Below are 14,379 nucleotides of genomic sequence, written 5' to 3'. Positions count from 1 at the left end.
CTTATTAAATAGCTTTAAATTAATCACTCTTTCCTCCAGTAGAGGAAACATAATTCATAAGTGAGTTTAAAAAGACCCAGTAAGTTTTAAGCATTTGGAAATCCTCAGCTAAAAAGGGATGTAGGGGCGCCTGGGTGGCTCAGATGGTTGGGCATCTGCCTTCGGCTCGGGGACCTGGGATTGAGCCCTGCATTGGGTTCCCTGCTCAGCGAGAAGCCTGCTTCTCCCTCTCCTTCTACTGCTCCCCCTGCTTGTGCTCTCTCGCTCTGTCAAATAAATAAATAAAATCTTTAAAAATAAAAAAATAAAAACGGATGTAGACCTATAAAATCTTTACCACAGTTTGAGTTGTGACTTAAAGTGATATAGGACCACCAGTGGGGTATGCAGTAAATTGGAATCGATTTTCAAAATAACTTTAATGTAAGTATAGCAAAACACAGGAACAAGCGAAAAAGAGACGTTCCCAAGAACAGAACTGTAACCTCTTCTTACCTGCTCCTTTCCATAAAAGAAGGCTGAGTCAATGCTATCTCCACTATGTTTTCCAGTTATCAGAAGAACACCAACAAGGAGAGCAGGAATTCTGTAATAAGGTTTAGAGAAAGAACGAGAAGATGAATAGTAACCGTGTATATGGAAACATGTAAGCAAGCAGAAAACTATCAACTTACCCCCAGCCAGATATTATGATGATTCCAACAGGAATTTGTACACTCCCTCTCTTTTTCAAAAGAAACAAAGAAATTGCCAGAAGGCCTAAGAACATGAAACAGAAATTGAAAGGTAGATAATTACTCTCAATGTTGGTTAGACCTCATAGAACTTTTACCAAGCTTATTTCAATGGTAGTCTGTGGTTTAGGCCCTAGAATTTACTCTTTCTAAATAAATACTGTCCCCAATATTTTGAAGCAAGTTTGTCTCAAAATCATTCGTTTTTTTCCCTCCTGTGTTATTTCTTTACTCAAATCTTGTTTTATATATGAAGAAATTTTCAAAAGCCCAAATCAGCTTATTCTTTTGACTGGTATTCGGAATCTATATATTTGTTAAGAAAAAATTTTAACTGGATACCAAACAAGTCTAAAAATAAAAATACCTTCACTCTGCTGGTGCAAAGAAAGTATAGGCAATTCTTACCCAGGTTTAATTTTTGGAAAATGCCCCAAGTCTAAAGGACAGAACTTAATACAAATATAATGTGAACTTAATACAAAAACAAATGTTTTAAAACTCTTGAGCGTTCCTTTTATCTTAAACCCAATTATTTATACAAGTAACATCCTATTTAATAAATCTTACATAGTTACAGAATCTTAGAACTTCAGAGTTGGAGGAGATCACTGTTTTAAATTAACACCTTCATTTTATAGATATGGACGCAAGGGTTTGCCCAAGCCACATAGCCAGCAGAGGGCAGAGCAGGACTACAAACTCTGTTTCTAAAGCTCAGATCCATGGGCCCCCCTAGGGTTCTTAAGACATATTCTGCGGGATCTAGAAATTTCTGTGAGAAATTTTAAGCCTATTTGGTATATTTTCTTTCTTTTTTTTTTATGTAAAGATTTTATTTATTTATTTATTTGACACAGAGAGAGAGACAGTGAGAGAGGGAACACAAGCAGGGGGAGTGGGAGAGGGAGAAGCAGGCTCCCTGCTGAGCAGGGAGCCTGACGCGGGGCTTGATCCCAGGACTCTGGGATCATGACCTGAGCCGAAGGCAGATGCTTAACGACTGAGCCACCCAGGCACCCCGTATTTGGTATATTTTCAATGATAATCATCTAGATGCCCATCTTATAACCAAACCACTGTCTCATGATCTCAGAGCTAACATTTGGTTTAACATTAAGCTTGAGCCAAGTGAAGGCCAAATATCACGACACATGGTCCAAGTGAAGGTTCTGTGGTAGTCAGTCTGAAGAGAGAAAAGCAGTGAGATGAACCAGGTCATAAGCCCACACATGAAAGTAAAGGCAAGCCACGCTAAAAAAAAAAATCCTAACCAGAGAAATGAGTTCCATTTCACATTTCAAGTTGTGATTCAGATTAGCAAAACAAGATCCTTTGTCATGTCATTTATGTTGCTAATTAGAATTACGGAGTTTGTAATTGGGACTCTCATCTGTGAATCTGCTTCGGTTTTAAAGCTGTATATTGGCTATAGATAAGGAACTCATACCCAGACCTAACATTGTACAGATTAAGTAACACTGTGCTAGGATCATACAAATGAACATGGAGGCTCTTTCCAGGGCACCCACACCGTACTCAAGCTCAAGAGGTACTTTAATACCACTGCTCCTTCCTAAATACATTCGTGCACTCTATAGTTCTAGGTTTTCAAAGTGCCAGGGAAAAAAGGTACACAACAGTGTGCCAACTGTTATGGTAGTGAGGGCACTCTTTGAAATTCTAAAGGACATCATTCTTGCCTTATGCAAAGACTGATACACAAATAGGCCCAGGCTAGCCCTGGGTCTCTCTTGGGTTGCTGGCAGAAGCCGTGAGAGTTCCTGCTTGAAATCAGTTAAGCTCTTTGGGTCTCACTGAACTCATTTGAAAAATAAAGAACTTACACTACACCAGTGTTTCCAAAGTGTAAGGGACTATAGGTGGTATAAGGGTGAAATTTTTTGACTAGTTTTGTATTTATTTTAACATGTATGTGAAAAACTAGCACACGAAACCTGGGATTTGGGCGCCTGGGTGGCTCAGTTGGTTAAGCGACTGCCTTTGGCTCAGGTCGTGATCCTGGAGTCCCAGGATTGAGTCCCGCATCGGGCTCCCTGCTCGGCAGGGAGTCTGCTTCTCCCTCTGACCCTCCTCCCTCTCATGCTCTCTGTCTCTCATTCTCTCTCTCAAATAAATAAATAAAATCTTTAAAAAAAAAAAAAAAAGAAAGAAATACAAGGGTTTTATGGGGTACCTGGGTGGCTCAGTCAGTTAAGCGCCTGCCATCGGCTCAGGTCATGATCCTGGAGTCCCAGGATCGAGTCCCGCATCAGGCTCCCTGCTCAGCGGGGAGTCTGCTTCTCCCTCTCACCCTCCCCCCTCTCATGCTCTCTTTCTCTATCTCATTCTCTCTCAAATAAATAAATAAAATCTTAAAAAAAAAAAAAGAAAAGAAACCTGGGATTTTATTAATATAAGTCTCAATTTATTTAAGTAAAAAAAGTGAGTGAATTTTAAGGAAAAACAAAAAAAGGACAAGTGGCATGCAGATACGGCAAAAATTGTGAAGATGGTATGCAAATGAGTGAAACTGAAAATGGCTGAATAGCATGATTTAAAATGACACTTTAGGTCTAAAATTCTGTTACAGCATAATAATCTCACGGTTAAAGGACACCCTCACTGGGATCCAGGAATTCAGAACAAGGTCTGTGGAACACTTGGGGATTTTTTATACACTGATCTATTTGCTGCTCTCCTATTAATTAGCGTTAATAAACCTAGTATTGGAGCTCGGATTGTCCATCTGTATCTGGAAAAAAAAAAGTCTTCAGGCCCTTTTACTTGATATCTCCTGAAAACTCTAATGCTAGGGCGCCTGGGTGGCTCAGTTGGTTAAGCGGCTGCCTTCGGCTCAGGTCATGATCCTGGAGTCCTGGGATCGAGTCCCGCATCGGGCTCTCTGCTCAGCAGGGAGTCTGCTTCTCCCTCGGACCCTCCCCCCTCTCATGCTCTCTGTCTCTCATTCTCTCTGTCTCAAATAAATAAATAAAATCTTTAAAAAACAAACAAAAAAAACCCCTCTAATGCTACACAAGATGTGTCCCTAGCTAGATCCCAAGACCTGACCTTTACTGCTCATCTGCCTGTACCCATATACCTTTGTCCCACATTTTTCCTTAAGTTCTTCCTTCCCGCTTAACTTAGGCAAAGGACCCCACAGGCACAACATCGCATGATGCAAATCGAAACCACCCCTCAAGCAATGGAGGAAGCAACAGGTGGCCCAGGCCACCCAGGCCAGTTTGAGCAAAATCCCCAACTCACACCTGTGCAGATGGACCATGGAGTGACCTCTGGGATGACCAACAGGCACATCTCCTTAAGGTGCATGTGTGACCTGATGCCCGTCTTGACACGTACGATGACAAGGCTTCCCTATCTAAATATTCACCCTAACCCTAGACAAAAGAAACCCATTCACCCTTGCTCAGGGAGTCACAGTTTTGGAAGTTATTCCCCACGATCTCCTTACCTGCAGCAAATAAAGCTTCCTTTGTGCAACAACTCACTTGGTGTAGTTTCTACCTTGGTGGCTCACCAAGGAGCGAACTCATGTTGGTTGGGTTACAGATGCATGCCTTTAATAAGCACACACCTTCTCCTGTTGGCACTGAATTTTTCATTCTATAATTCCTCACCACATTGTTGCTTCACTTCAAAAGGCTATTGACTTAGATGAGCCCTGCTTTTGATCTTGAAGGCATGAAATCAAAGGCTTGTCCCTCGAAGCCACTTCCTGACACCTGCCTCCTAACAGTGGTTATGACCAGTCCTCCCATGCTACAGTTTCCTTTTATGTGCCATTGCATAGATTCACATTTGTGGTGTGAATGCAAAACAGCCACACAGAACATTTCGCAAACAGACCAGAATGTACGCGTCCAAATTAAACACTATACCTCAAAATGACAAGATGCTAAAATATTTGAATGTCTTTTTTGGAGCCAGTTGAAATGAGAAATAGTCTTTCTTACTGGGTACTCTTGTATTTCCATACCCTTTTATTCCTTAGTTTTCTTGTTCTCCTATAACCACTTCCCTTGCTGTTTAGTAATATAGTTCTTGTTGTTGACTGCCTACCGCACACCAGGCATAAATACCCATATCTCATTTAGTTCTCAAATAAGTCTGTAAGGTGTGATAACCCAGTCTCACAGATGAGGAAACTGAGATGGCAAAAGTTAAGCTATCTGCTGGAGGCAGAGATAGAATTCTTCACTCAGTTCAGCTGCACTCTGATAGTGAGCTTTGGGACATACCTCACACGCCTCACACATCTCTGCCATTCTCTCCCTCCTTTCTCCACTTGCCTCTAGTACCTGATCTCTTGCTGTTTCCAAAAGGGAGCTGTGCTGACCATGGCCAAGAGCCAAAGATTCCAAGGAAAAAGACCCATGTGACCGGAAAGCCCCTGCATCCGGGCAGAAATAGAGTACTATTTCTCTATACCGTGGAAACGGAACTTGGCTTTGCACACTGCCTGTCTAGTGAGCACAAGGGCCTGAGAGGATGCGTTAGTCCTGGGTTACGAGCCTTCAAATAGCTTCTCACGATGGGAGACCTAAGTTTCCATTCATGATCCATCTTACCTGTCCACAGGTAGGTACTATAGAGGGAGCTGTACAATAAAACAAACACCAGAATTTGTCCAACAAAATTTTTTTCTTTAACGAAATTCCAGATCATCATTCCGGCACAGACAATAGACTGCAGAAAAAATTATTAACAAAGTCAGTCATATTCATGGGAGTCAGACAACTGTTTTATTCATGGCAGATTCATTGTAATTATTCATTTTAAATTACTGCTGAGTAATTATCATGCTAGCTATTCCAAAACTTCAAGTTTTAGGATAAAAGCCCTTCTTATAGTCTTTACCAGTGTACATATTCAACTGAAACAAACAGCATTTTAAATACGAGCCCTATATTTAGTAATGGTTTACGTAAAAAAATGCTAAACCTCTTCCCATTATAACTTGAGACATGCGAAGATTTGACTAAAAGAATAAGATTGTGAGAGAGTTCAATTTTTAGTGATTCAGTTATTTCTATTAAAAAATGCAAAATTATCCCTGAACGCCACTATTAGCCTCAACTTTATACAGTTCAAGACCTATGGTGGTGTATAATAAGTTAGGGATACATTAATGGTAATCAAGTTGTAATGGATTGCAATTGGTAAAAAATGCTTTCGACTTTATAACTGGCAAAACCCAGCCACATGATTTTCTCCTCTACAGTAGAATAATCAATGAAAAAAGCATAGTTCTAAGTATCTGTATGTTTACTAACCTGAGCGATGAGTAAATTAGTTGTAAGCATATGAGGGAGCTGTTTATATTTCTTACTCAAAAGAAGAATAGCCAGAGACCAGATCTTAAAGACAAAAGGTTCAAAAGTTATTCAGGCTCCTTAACCTTCATAACTACTTATCAAATAACTCATTGATTAGCTTCTTTAAAGGATTCTCTTTATCTTGGTTCAGAAAGAAATTCCAATATTTTATTTACTTTAATCTGCCTAGTTCCCCAAAGAGTATTAAGGTAAATCACCATACCCAAAGAACAATAAATAGCACGGAGATGCAATAACATGGATGGACCTAGCAGGTATCATGCTAAGCGAAATAAGTCAGAGAAACACAAATACTATATATGATTTCACTTCTATGTGGAGTCCGAATAACAAAGCAAATGAACAAACAAAGCAAAACAGAAACAGACTCATAGATACAGCAAACTGCTGGTCACCAGAAAGGGGAGGAGCTGGGTGGCAGGTGAAACAGAAGAGGCGGACTGAGAAGTACAATTATAAAACAAGTATGTTCTGGGGATGTAATGTACAGCATAGGGAACATGGTCAGTAACTTTGTAATAACTTCGAATCGTGACAAATGGTACCTGGGCTTATCATGGGGATCATTTCAAAATATATAAAATGCATAATGTACATCGAATAACTACGATGTACTCCTGAAACTAATAATTATATGTCATTTATATTTTGGGGAAATCAAAGCATGGAGAGATCCTATCGTAAATTAACTCTTCAAAAATGACAGGGTTGGGACGCCTGGGTAGCTCAGTCAATTAAGTGTCTGCCTTCAGTTCAAGTCATGATCCCAGGGTCCTGGGATCAAGTCCCACATCCGGCTCCCTGCTCCACGGGGAGTCTGCTTCTCCCTCTGCTTGCCACTCCCCCTGCTTGTGCTCACTTGCTCTCTCTCTCTCTAACAAATAAATAAATAAAATCTTTAAAAAAAATTACAGGGTCTTTAAGGACTAATGCCTTGATCAAGGCCATGTTCTAACTTCCCCTACCTTGGGTGGCTGGGGTAGGACACAGGCTCACAGTCAACTATTCAGGAAAAGATCTTTAGTGGGAGATGCAGTTACAGTGCATTCTTCTAAGTTTTCTTTTGATTCCACCATTGGCTCATGCGGTATCTAAATTCCAGGCAGTCTGACTTCAAACAATGCAGATAGCCCACCTTAAGATGAATTGTCTTGCATTCCTCATATTTATAAGGATTGGGTTTCTATTCTCCCTCTAAAGGGGCCAGCTAAGTATGCTGGGTGATTTCCTTCTTTCTTCTTCCCACCCTATCAATCAAAATTTATATCATCTCTCTCCCTAGACTGTCCTCTTATCAAAGAGCACAAATTTTAGGAATATGTAACAGAAGAGAAATTTCCTAAAAATTACATTAATTACACGTTTATTTGTTGTCCATATACATGCTCACCCCTGCCTCCTTCTTTTAACAGTAAAAGCTGTTTTTTTTTTTCCCAGCCAGAATACTGCTTGAATTCCATAAGCAAGTTGAGCTACAAGATACTCTAGTTGTCAAATGTTTAAGTATTTAATTTGAACTAGATTTCTCTCTTTTTTTTTTTCCTCCAGAAAGCTTCAGTAGCATTAAATGGGTGGTTGGACATCCCTCCCGACCCCATGATTCTACAATTAGCTAATACTAATAGTATTCGTAGAGTGATTTGCCATTTGCAGATGCTTTTCACATATATTGTCATATGTAATCCTTAAAAAAACCCCATGGAAATAGGTAAAATTTGTATCTCTATGTCCTAGCTGAGAAAACTGGAGCTTAGAAAGGCTGAGACATACAGCTAGTTTGTGATAGCGCTAAAAGCCAATCCAGGTCTGACTAAATCTCATGCCTTGTCTGCTCCACGACCCTAACTTTCAAAAGGAAAGACACAATTTTACATTTTATGGGCAGGCTTTAGCTTTCTCTATTGCATAAGAGATTTTCAGAATAGATTTTTAAATCCCTAACTTTCTGTTACCAAGCTATTTTCAAACTCATTCTGTGGTTTTCATTCATATTTACAGTGAAACGTACTTACCAAGGAGACAAGGCTGATAATACTTATATCAAAACTAACATTCTGGATGGCATACGCCAATGGCTTAGGGTCCATAGTGGGAAAGGTTAGTAACCAGGCAGAAACGTACATGATTGGTGCAGACACAAATGTGCTTACTACCATCCCTGAGGTTATCTGCAAAAAATGAAATCAAATTGAGAAAAGGGCCATCGTCTCAATTAAACAATGACCCCTAAATTTTAAATAGCCACAGCAAACTAAGGCATTCTAAAATAAAAGCAAGAGTCAGGAAAAAGACACCATAAATTCCAGCATGTTCTCTAATAATACTATATTCCCCCTTTCTGAGAGTCCTTAAAAGAAAACACAGTTAAGTTCCTTTGGCTCCTCTTCCACTCTACGCTCAATTAATATTTGCACATAACCAGAACTAAACATCCCAAGCTGATGGTTATCTTAGGTTCTAGAAAGTAAACCATATTAATGATCTAATTAAACTGATGACCAGTTTCCTTCCACACTATTTCATAAAATACAGGGCAATAAAATCAATTTGAAAAAAAAATTACCAGGTAAACATTTTACAGATTAAATAACGGAACTGACCTTTGTTAAACAACTTAGTTCCTTCAGGTTATATTTCAAAAACATTTAATGCTATAGATAACATGTGCAATATGCTTAGACACTGTTAATAATTTGGTGTTAATTGATTTTAGCTCTTTACTGCAATTGATTATGTGGTGTTTTGCATCTGGTGAATTAACAGTGAATGAAACAGATTTTTTTTATCCAAAATTTCAGAAGTTACCATTCTATAAATAACCCTTAGGTTTCAGCAGAAGTACAACAATAAAATATTTAAAACTAAAAAAGACTAATGAAAAAAGTGATGACTGAGAAAAGACCCCAGATTAAATAACTATTACTTGATGTTACATGATGCTTCCTTATTTACAATGAAGTAGCTTTCACCTATCAAATTCTCATAAAAGAAGGCTGATCTCTGTGTTTTAAAATTTCACTTTTCTACTAACCATACAATCGAACTTAGAAAGTAGCATATACATACAATCTCTACTTCCATGTTGAACTGTGTTGCAAAGATAGCCACTCCTGGTGCTACAGGAAAGACACCATACAAAAACGCATAATTTGATAAACTTGTATGGTTCACTACACTGTCGCCCTTGTCCAAGAGTTCCACCATTTCTCTGCACAAAAGTGGCAGCACCAGGCTGAAAAAACAAGAAATGGGTCATTCACTTGATATCAAAGTACGCCGGTCCCCAAGGGGGCGATCGTTCTATTGAACTTGGCATTAAGTTATTCTCCTTCTCCTGCCCAGAAGGTATATCTATTTGCATGCACCTATTCTCTGCATGCCTACCTGTGAACATTTTGAAAGAATCACGAATTCAACTTGGAGCCACTTAGGTGTAGCAATATTCTAAAAAAAATGCTTTCGACATCAGGGATTCAGAGGAAAAAAACTCAGCTTTGGTTCTGCAAATCATTTTCTCTCAAAAAAATGTTTAAAAGTTATAACTGTAGTAGCTGTTTCCTGTTTCCTCAACTAGAAAATTGAAATGTTAAAAGAAAAAAAAAAGGGGCGCCTGGGTGGCTCAGTTGGTTAAGTGACTGCCTTCGGCTCAGGTCATGATCCAAGGGTCCTGGGATCGAGTCCCGCATCGGGCTCCCTGCTCGGCGGGGAGTCTGCTTCTCCCTCTGACCCTCCCCCCTCTCATGCTCTCTGTCTCTCATTCTCTCTCTCTCAAATAAATAAATAAAATCTTTAAAAAAAAAAAAGTATTTGTGTGTTCTTGGTGTAGAAAATTCTATAAGTAGAGGGGTCGCCTGGGTGGCTCAGTCAGTTGAGCGTCTGCCTCCGGCTCAGGTCGTGATCCCAGGGTCCTGGGATCGAGCCCCGCATCGGGCTCCCTGCTCAGTGGGGGGTTTGCCTCTCCTTCTGATCCTCTTCCCTCTCGTGCTCTCTGTCTCTCATTCTCTCTCTCTCAACTAAATAAATAAAATCTTTAGGGAAAAAAAAAGAAAAAGAAAAAAAAGATTGATAATCTGAGCAAACTTTTTTCAAGAAAATTACTAAACTTCTTTTTGGAAAGAACCCCTGATCTTTATTATGATTTGGGGTTTAAATGGATCAGGTGTTGATAACAGTGCGGCTCGATTAGATTCTGAAAGCCAGTAGAAAAACAGGGCATCTTACAATTACCTCTTCATCACTGTAAAGACAAGGGTTTGGCAGAGGAATTGAAACAACCAAGCTAGAGCAGAAAAGTAGTGAAATCCAGACCTGCTGGAGAGACAATTATTAAACAAATCCTTCAGGATTCCATAGAAAGAGCATATAAGGGAAGCTGAGCTAATGAAGCTTTCCTTTAAAAAGAACAAGGCCCGGGTTGGTAACATTGTCATAGTAGCACCTTGAGATATGCTCTAGTACGGAATAAAAAACTGCTCTTATCTGTATTTTTTAATTTAAAAAATAGATTAAAACATCTAATAGGGATCAAAGACACAGAAAAAAGATTTTTTTTAAGAAAAAACATTTTTAAAATGAGAATATTCAAATACTACTTGTAAGTTGAGGTCGACAATACTATTAACATTAGAACCATATTTATACTGCGGCAATACTTAATACTTTGTTTCCAACGAACATAACACCACACCATAAATAATTTTCAAAAGTTATATTCATTTTTATTATTTTGAAAATATAGACACTATTTCATATTGCACTGCTTTCATGAATTTAACTGCCTATACAAGAACTAATTTCAGTAGTTAAGTATGCCCCAAGTGCCTTGGGGTAGTGTCACAGTAAAATTATGTCACCTACACCATGAAGTATAACTCTATGGCTAATGAACTAAGTAAGCTGAAGAGCTGTTAACTAAGGAACTAATAAAAACTTTATCTGATAGGCTAGGATTAGATAGTTGGTAATAATCATTTGCATGGACTTTCCTATTTAGGAAGTTCAATCACCCACTGAATTGTAGAATATTTCCCCCAAATTCATGAAAAAAAGCTTCATTCAAAATTATTGTTTTCATCATGACCAATAGGGTTTTAAAAGATTTGGAAAAGTCAGAAATCCTATAAAATTTCCTTTAAAAATATGATCAAACTGGGACATTAGGAGATATTAAGTAAAATTATATAAAAGTTAAAGGGAAACCAATCGTCTTTATCTTCTGGCAGTAAAATGGAAAGAAGAACCTACACAGAATAAGGCAATAACCTTCCACAATATACCAACATCACATTTTCCTTTAAATCACAACTACTCAGTTAGGAGGGAGTATTACTGTCAGATTACTTAAAGTAGAAAATAGTTGCAGACACATCTAATGAACTAGCTAAATAAGGCTTTCACAAAGTATAGTCTCCAAGTTAAATAAATGAAACTTACAGTTTAGCTGTGATGAGAAGAATTAGTACAACAAATGCTGACTTCTTCAGTTTCTTTATTTTTCCCACCATTGTAAGACCCAGATAAAAGAGAGCTGCTCCAGAGAAAGAATTTGCAAGTCCATCAAGAAAATTTTCCATATATACGGGCACCTTTTGATCAAGAATAAAATTGAAGGCAATACCAATGAAAACCATAAATACTATTGGATTCTGTAATACACGCAGAAGTCCAAGTCCTACAATTTTCACTTTGTTTTGAGAAGCATTTTGAGTGTCTTTCCACTTCTGGATTTCACAGAAGATAAATCCTATAGGGTTCAACATCATAAGAGATATGGGCGCCACCAAGTAAATGTACTGGAGATATTCTGGGTATGTAGTTTGATATAAAGCTTCAACTGCAAAACACGAATTAAAACTGCTTTAAAAATGATTACCACAGAAATGCATTAATAAATTATGTACATAATGTTTTCCATACTTAATTATAACATTGTAAATTAATATAAATAGTGCACAATGACCTCATTAGCCTACTTTGGAAAAGTAAATTTTAGTAATAAAGCTTATAAGGAAGAAAAGCACATTATATTAAATGATATTTAGCCTATAAAATGATAATCAACTTTAAAAAATTGTTAGTGAGGGGTGCCTGGGTGGCTCAGTCAGTTAAGCATCTGACTTCGGCTCAGGTCATGATCACAGGGTCTTAGAGGATAGAACCCCATGGCAGGATTCCCACTCAGCAGGGAGTCTGCTTCTTCCTCTGCTCCTCCCCCCTCCTCTCTCTCCTTCTCTCTTAAGTAAATAAAATCTTTTAAAAAAATATTGTTTGTGAAACCCACTGATTTTTACTATGTAGAGGTTAAGACTAGTCTCAAAAAAAGGGCAGAATTGTAGAATTCTTAAAATTCCAAATACAAATCTAGTAAGGAATTAAACATTTAAGTAGTAATAGCAACAAGGTGGTTTGATTCCCTTGAGAGAGGTTTCACTGGAGTGGGGAACCAAAGCCACACTACAGGGGTGGAGGAGAGAGTAGGAGACAATGAATGAAATAATGAGCACTGAAGGGATAGAGTCCAATCTATCATGGAAAAGAAGTGAAGATGGCAGGTGGCTCTCAGATAAAAAGCAGAGGAGTCAGGCACTGGAGGTCCCTCCGAAGTCCAAAAATGATGAGTAGTCGGAAGGTCAGGAGTTCAGAGTAAGTCAGATAGTTGAACTATTGCGCTTAATATTTCCCAGATGCCTAGGTCCAGGATGAGTCGTAGGGGTTGGTGGCTGAAAGGGAGTAGAGGAAAACATCACTGGAGTTGGAGAAGTCAGGGACTGAGAAGGGAGAGGATTTAATGGGTAGTTCACATGGATGCTAAAGTCAAACAAGCTAATGGGCAGGGGCACCTGGGTGGCTCAGTGGGTTAAGCATCTGCCTTTGGCTCAGGTCATGATCCCAGGCTCCTGGGATTGAGCCCCAGTGCCGGGCTCCCTGCTCAGTGGGGAGCCTCCTTCTCCCTCTCCCTCTGCCTGCTTTTCCCTCTCCCTCTGCCTGCCCCTCCCCCTGCTTATACTCTCTGTCAAATAAAAATATAAAATCTTAAAAAAAAAGAGATAATGGCAAAACTTGGGGGTCAAGAAGATGACAATGAATCAGATATTAAAGTCTTCACGAAATGAGGAGGAATGATCAGAATGAGGTCAGCAGATGACAGCAAGAGGATGAAGAGACTAGGTAGGCAGTATGAACCTCAAAGCAGCAGTTCCTGCAAAAGAGCAGAGAATAATGGCCTCGCAGAGGTACAGGTACGAGGTGGCTATGAGCAGGGCAGCTCAGTCTATATGCAGGATGCAGGTGAAGAGAAAATAAACAGCCTCCATTTGAGGGGAATGAAAAGGAATGAATGCCTTTAGGAAGACCCAGTGAAGATGCTGAAGAATTAGGAATGAAAAGGTGGATCTAAGGAATGTTGGGGAGTGGAATACAGTAGAGTCATGTCAGTGAACATTTAGCTAACACAAATTCAACTACACTCTCTTAGGAAAACAAAAGATTCATTTTTTGCCCCCATAAGGCATATTCCCAAATGCAAACTAAATACTTCACTTGTTCGCTGAAGAAAAACAATGCTAGAGAAAAAAATCTGGCTGTGTTAGACTATGAGAAATGGTACGATATACTCAAAGTATGTGTGCTGTATTTTGTGGGTGACTTAAGGGATTTTTCGAGGATGTGACCATACATGATGACTTTAGAACCTAACCAGTCATAAAATAAGTCTCCTTGGAAGGCGGGTAGGTGGGTTGGATTAGATTTCTAGCTGTTTGTTGGTGGACATGACAGTTGGTGGCCTGGTCTTGGGTTGATCAGAGCAACTTAGAGCCTTGGAGTAAGCAACCTGGTCTCCAGGCACATTTTTGGCAATGAGTTTCAAAATTCAACCTAATACATACAAAGGACAATTCATAGATGATTGGAGGCTGAGAAAGAAAGATTAAAAAAAAAAAAGAACAGCCACAGTCACTGCAAAGAGAGAGGCAATCATGTGAAAAAATGTAAAAGATTAGATTTCTCAATTTACATTAAGATAAAGTTACACAGGTAGGAAAATATATTTGTTTACTTACTCAGGATACATAAGTTCAGTTAATGTCATGCACATGTCCTGTTAAAGTTATGTAACTAGATTATATAACCTTTAGAAGTCTACCTGGTTCTCATTAGCTAAAACCTACTTTTGTGTAGGATTCCATTCCCTTTTTTTTTTCAGCTAAGCACATCCAGGGGTCTATAATATCCCTGAAATGAAGCAGAGGCTAAACACAACATATTTGATTACATAAAATTTC

General features: G+C 38.9%; 1 protein-coding gene across 2 annotated transcripts in view; it reads right to left on the bottom strand.

Moving 5' to 3' along the window:
* The window catches only part of GPR155 (G protein-coupled receptor 155), a 44,810-nt gene that overhangs the window by 20,019 nt on the left and 10,412 nt on the right, over positions 1-14,379 (bottom strand). For both annotated transcript variants that reach the window (XM_035007732.1, XM_035007731.1), the window contains exons 3-9: positions 11,531-11,930; positions 9,164-9,329; positions 8,110-8,265; positions 6,035-6,118; positions 5,330-5,447; positions 675-759; positions 496-586 (exon numbers count right to left, since the gene is read on the bottom strand). In XM_035007732.1, coding sequence (XP_034863623.1) covers positions 496-586; positions 675-759; positions 5,330-5,447; positions 6,035-6,118; positions 8,110-8,265; positions 9,164-9,329; positions 11,531-11,930 — 1,100 coding nt within the window. The remainder of the gene's footprint in view (positions 1-495; positions 587-674; positions 760-5,329; positions 5,448-6,034; positions 6,119-8,109; positions 8,266-9,163; positions 9,330-11,530; positions 11,931-14,379) is intronic.

The sequence above is a fragment of the Mirounga leonina genome, unplaced genomic scaffold, assembly GCF_011800145.1.
Source record: "Mirounga leonina isolate KUSES-001 unplaced genomic scaffold, KU_Mleo_1.0 Mir_151, whole genome shotgun sequence".
In the NCBI taxonomy this organism is placed as follows: domain Eukaryota; kingdom Metazoa; phylum Chordata; class Mammalia; order Carnivora; family Phocidae; genus Mirounga; species Mirounga leonina.
This window is presented reverse-complemented; position numbering and strand designations above follow the sequence as displayed.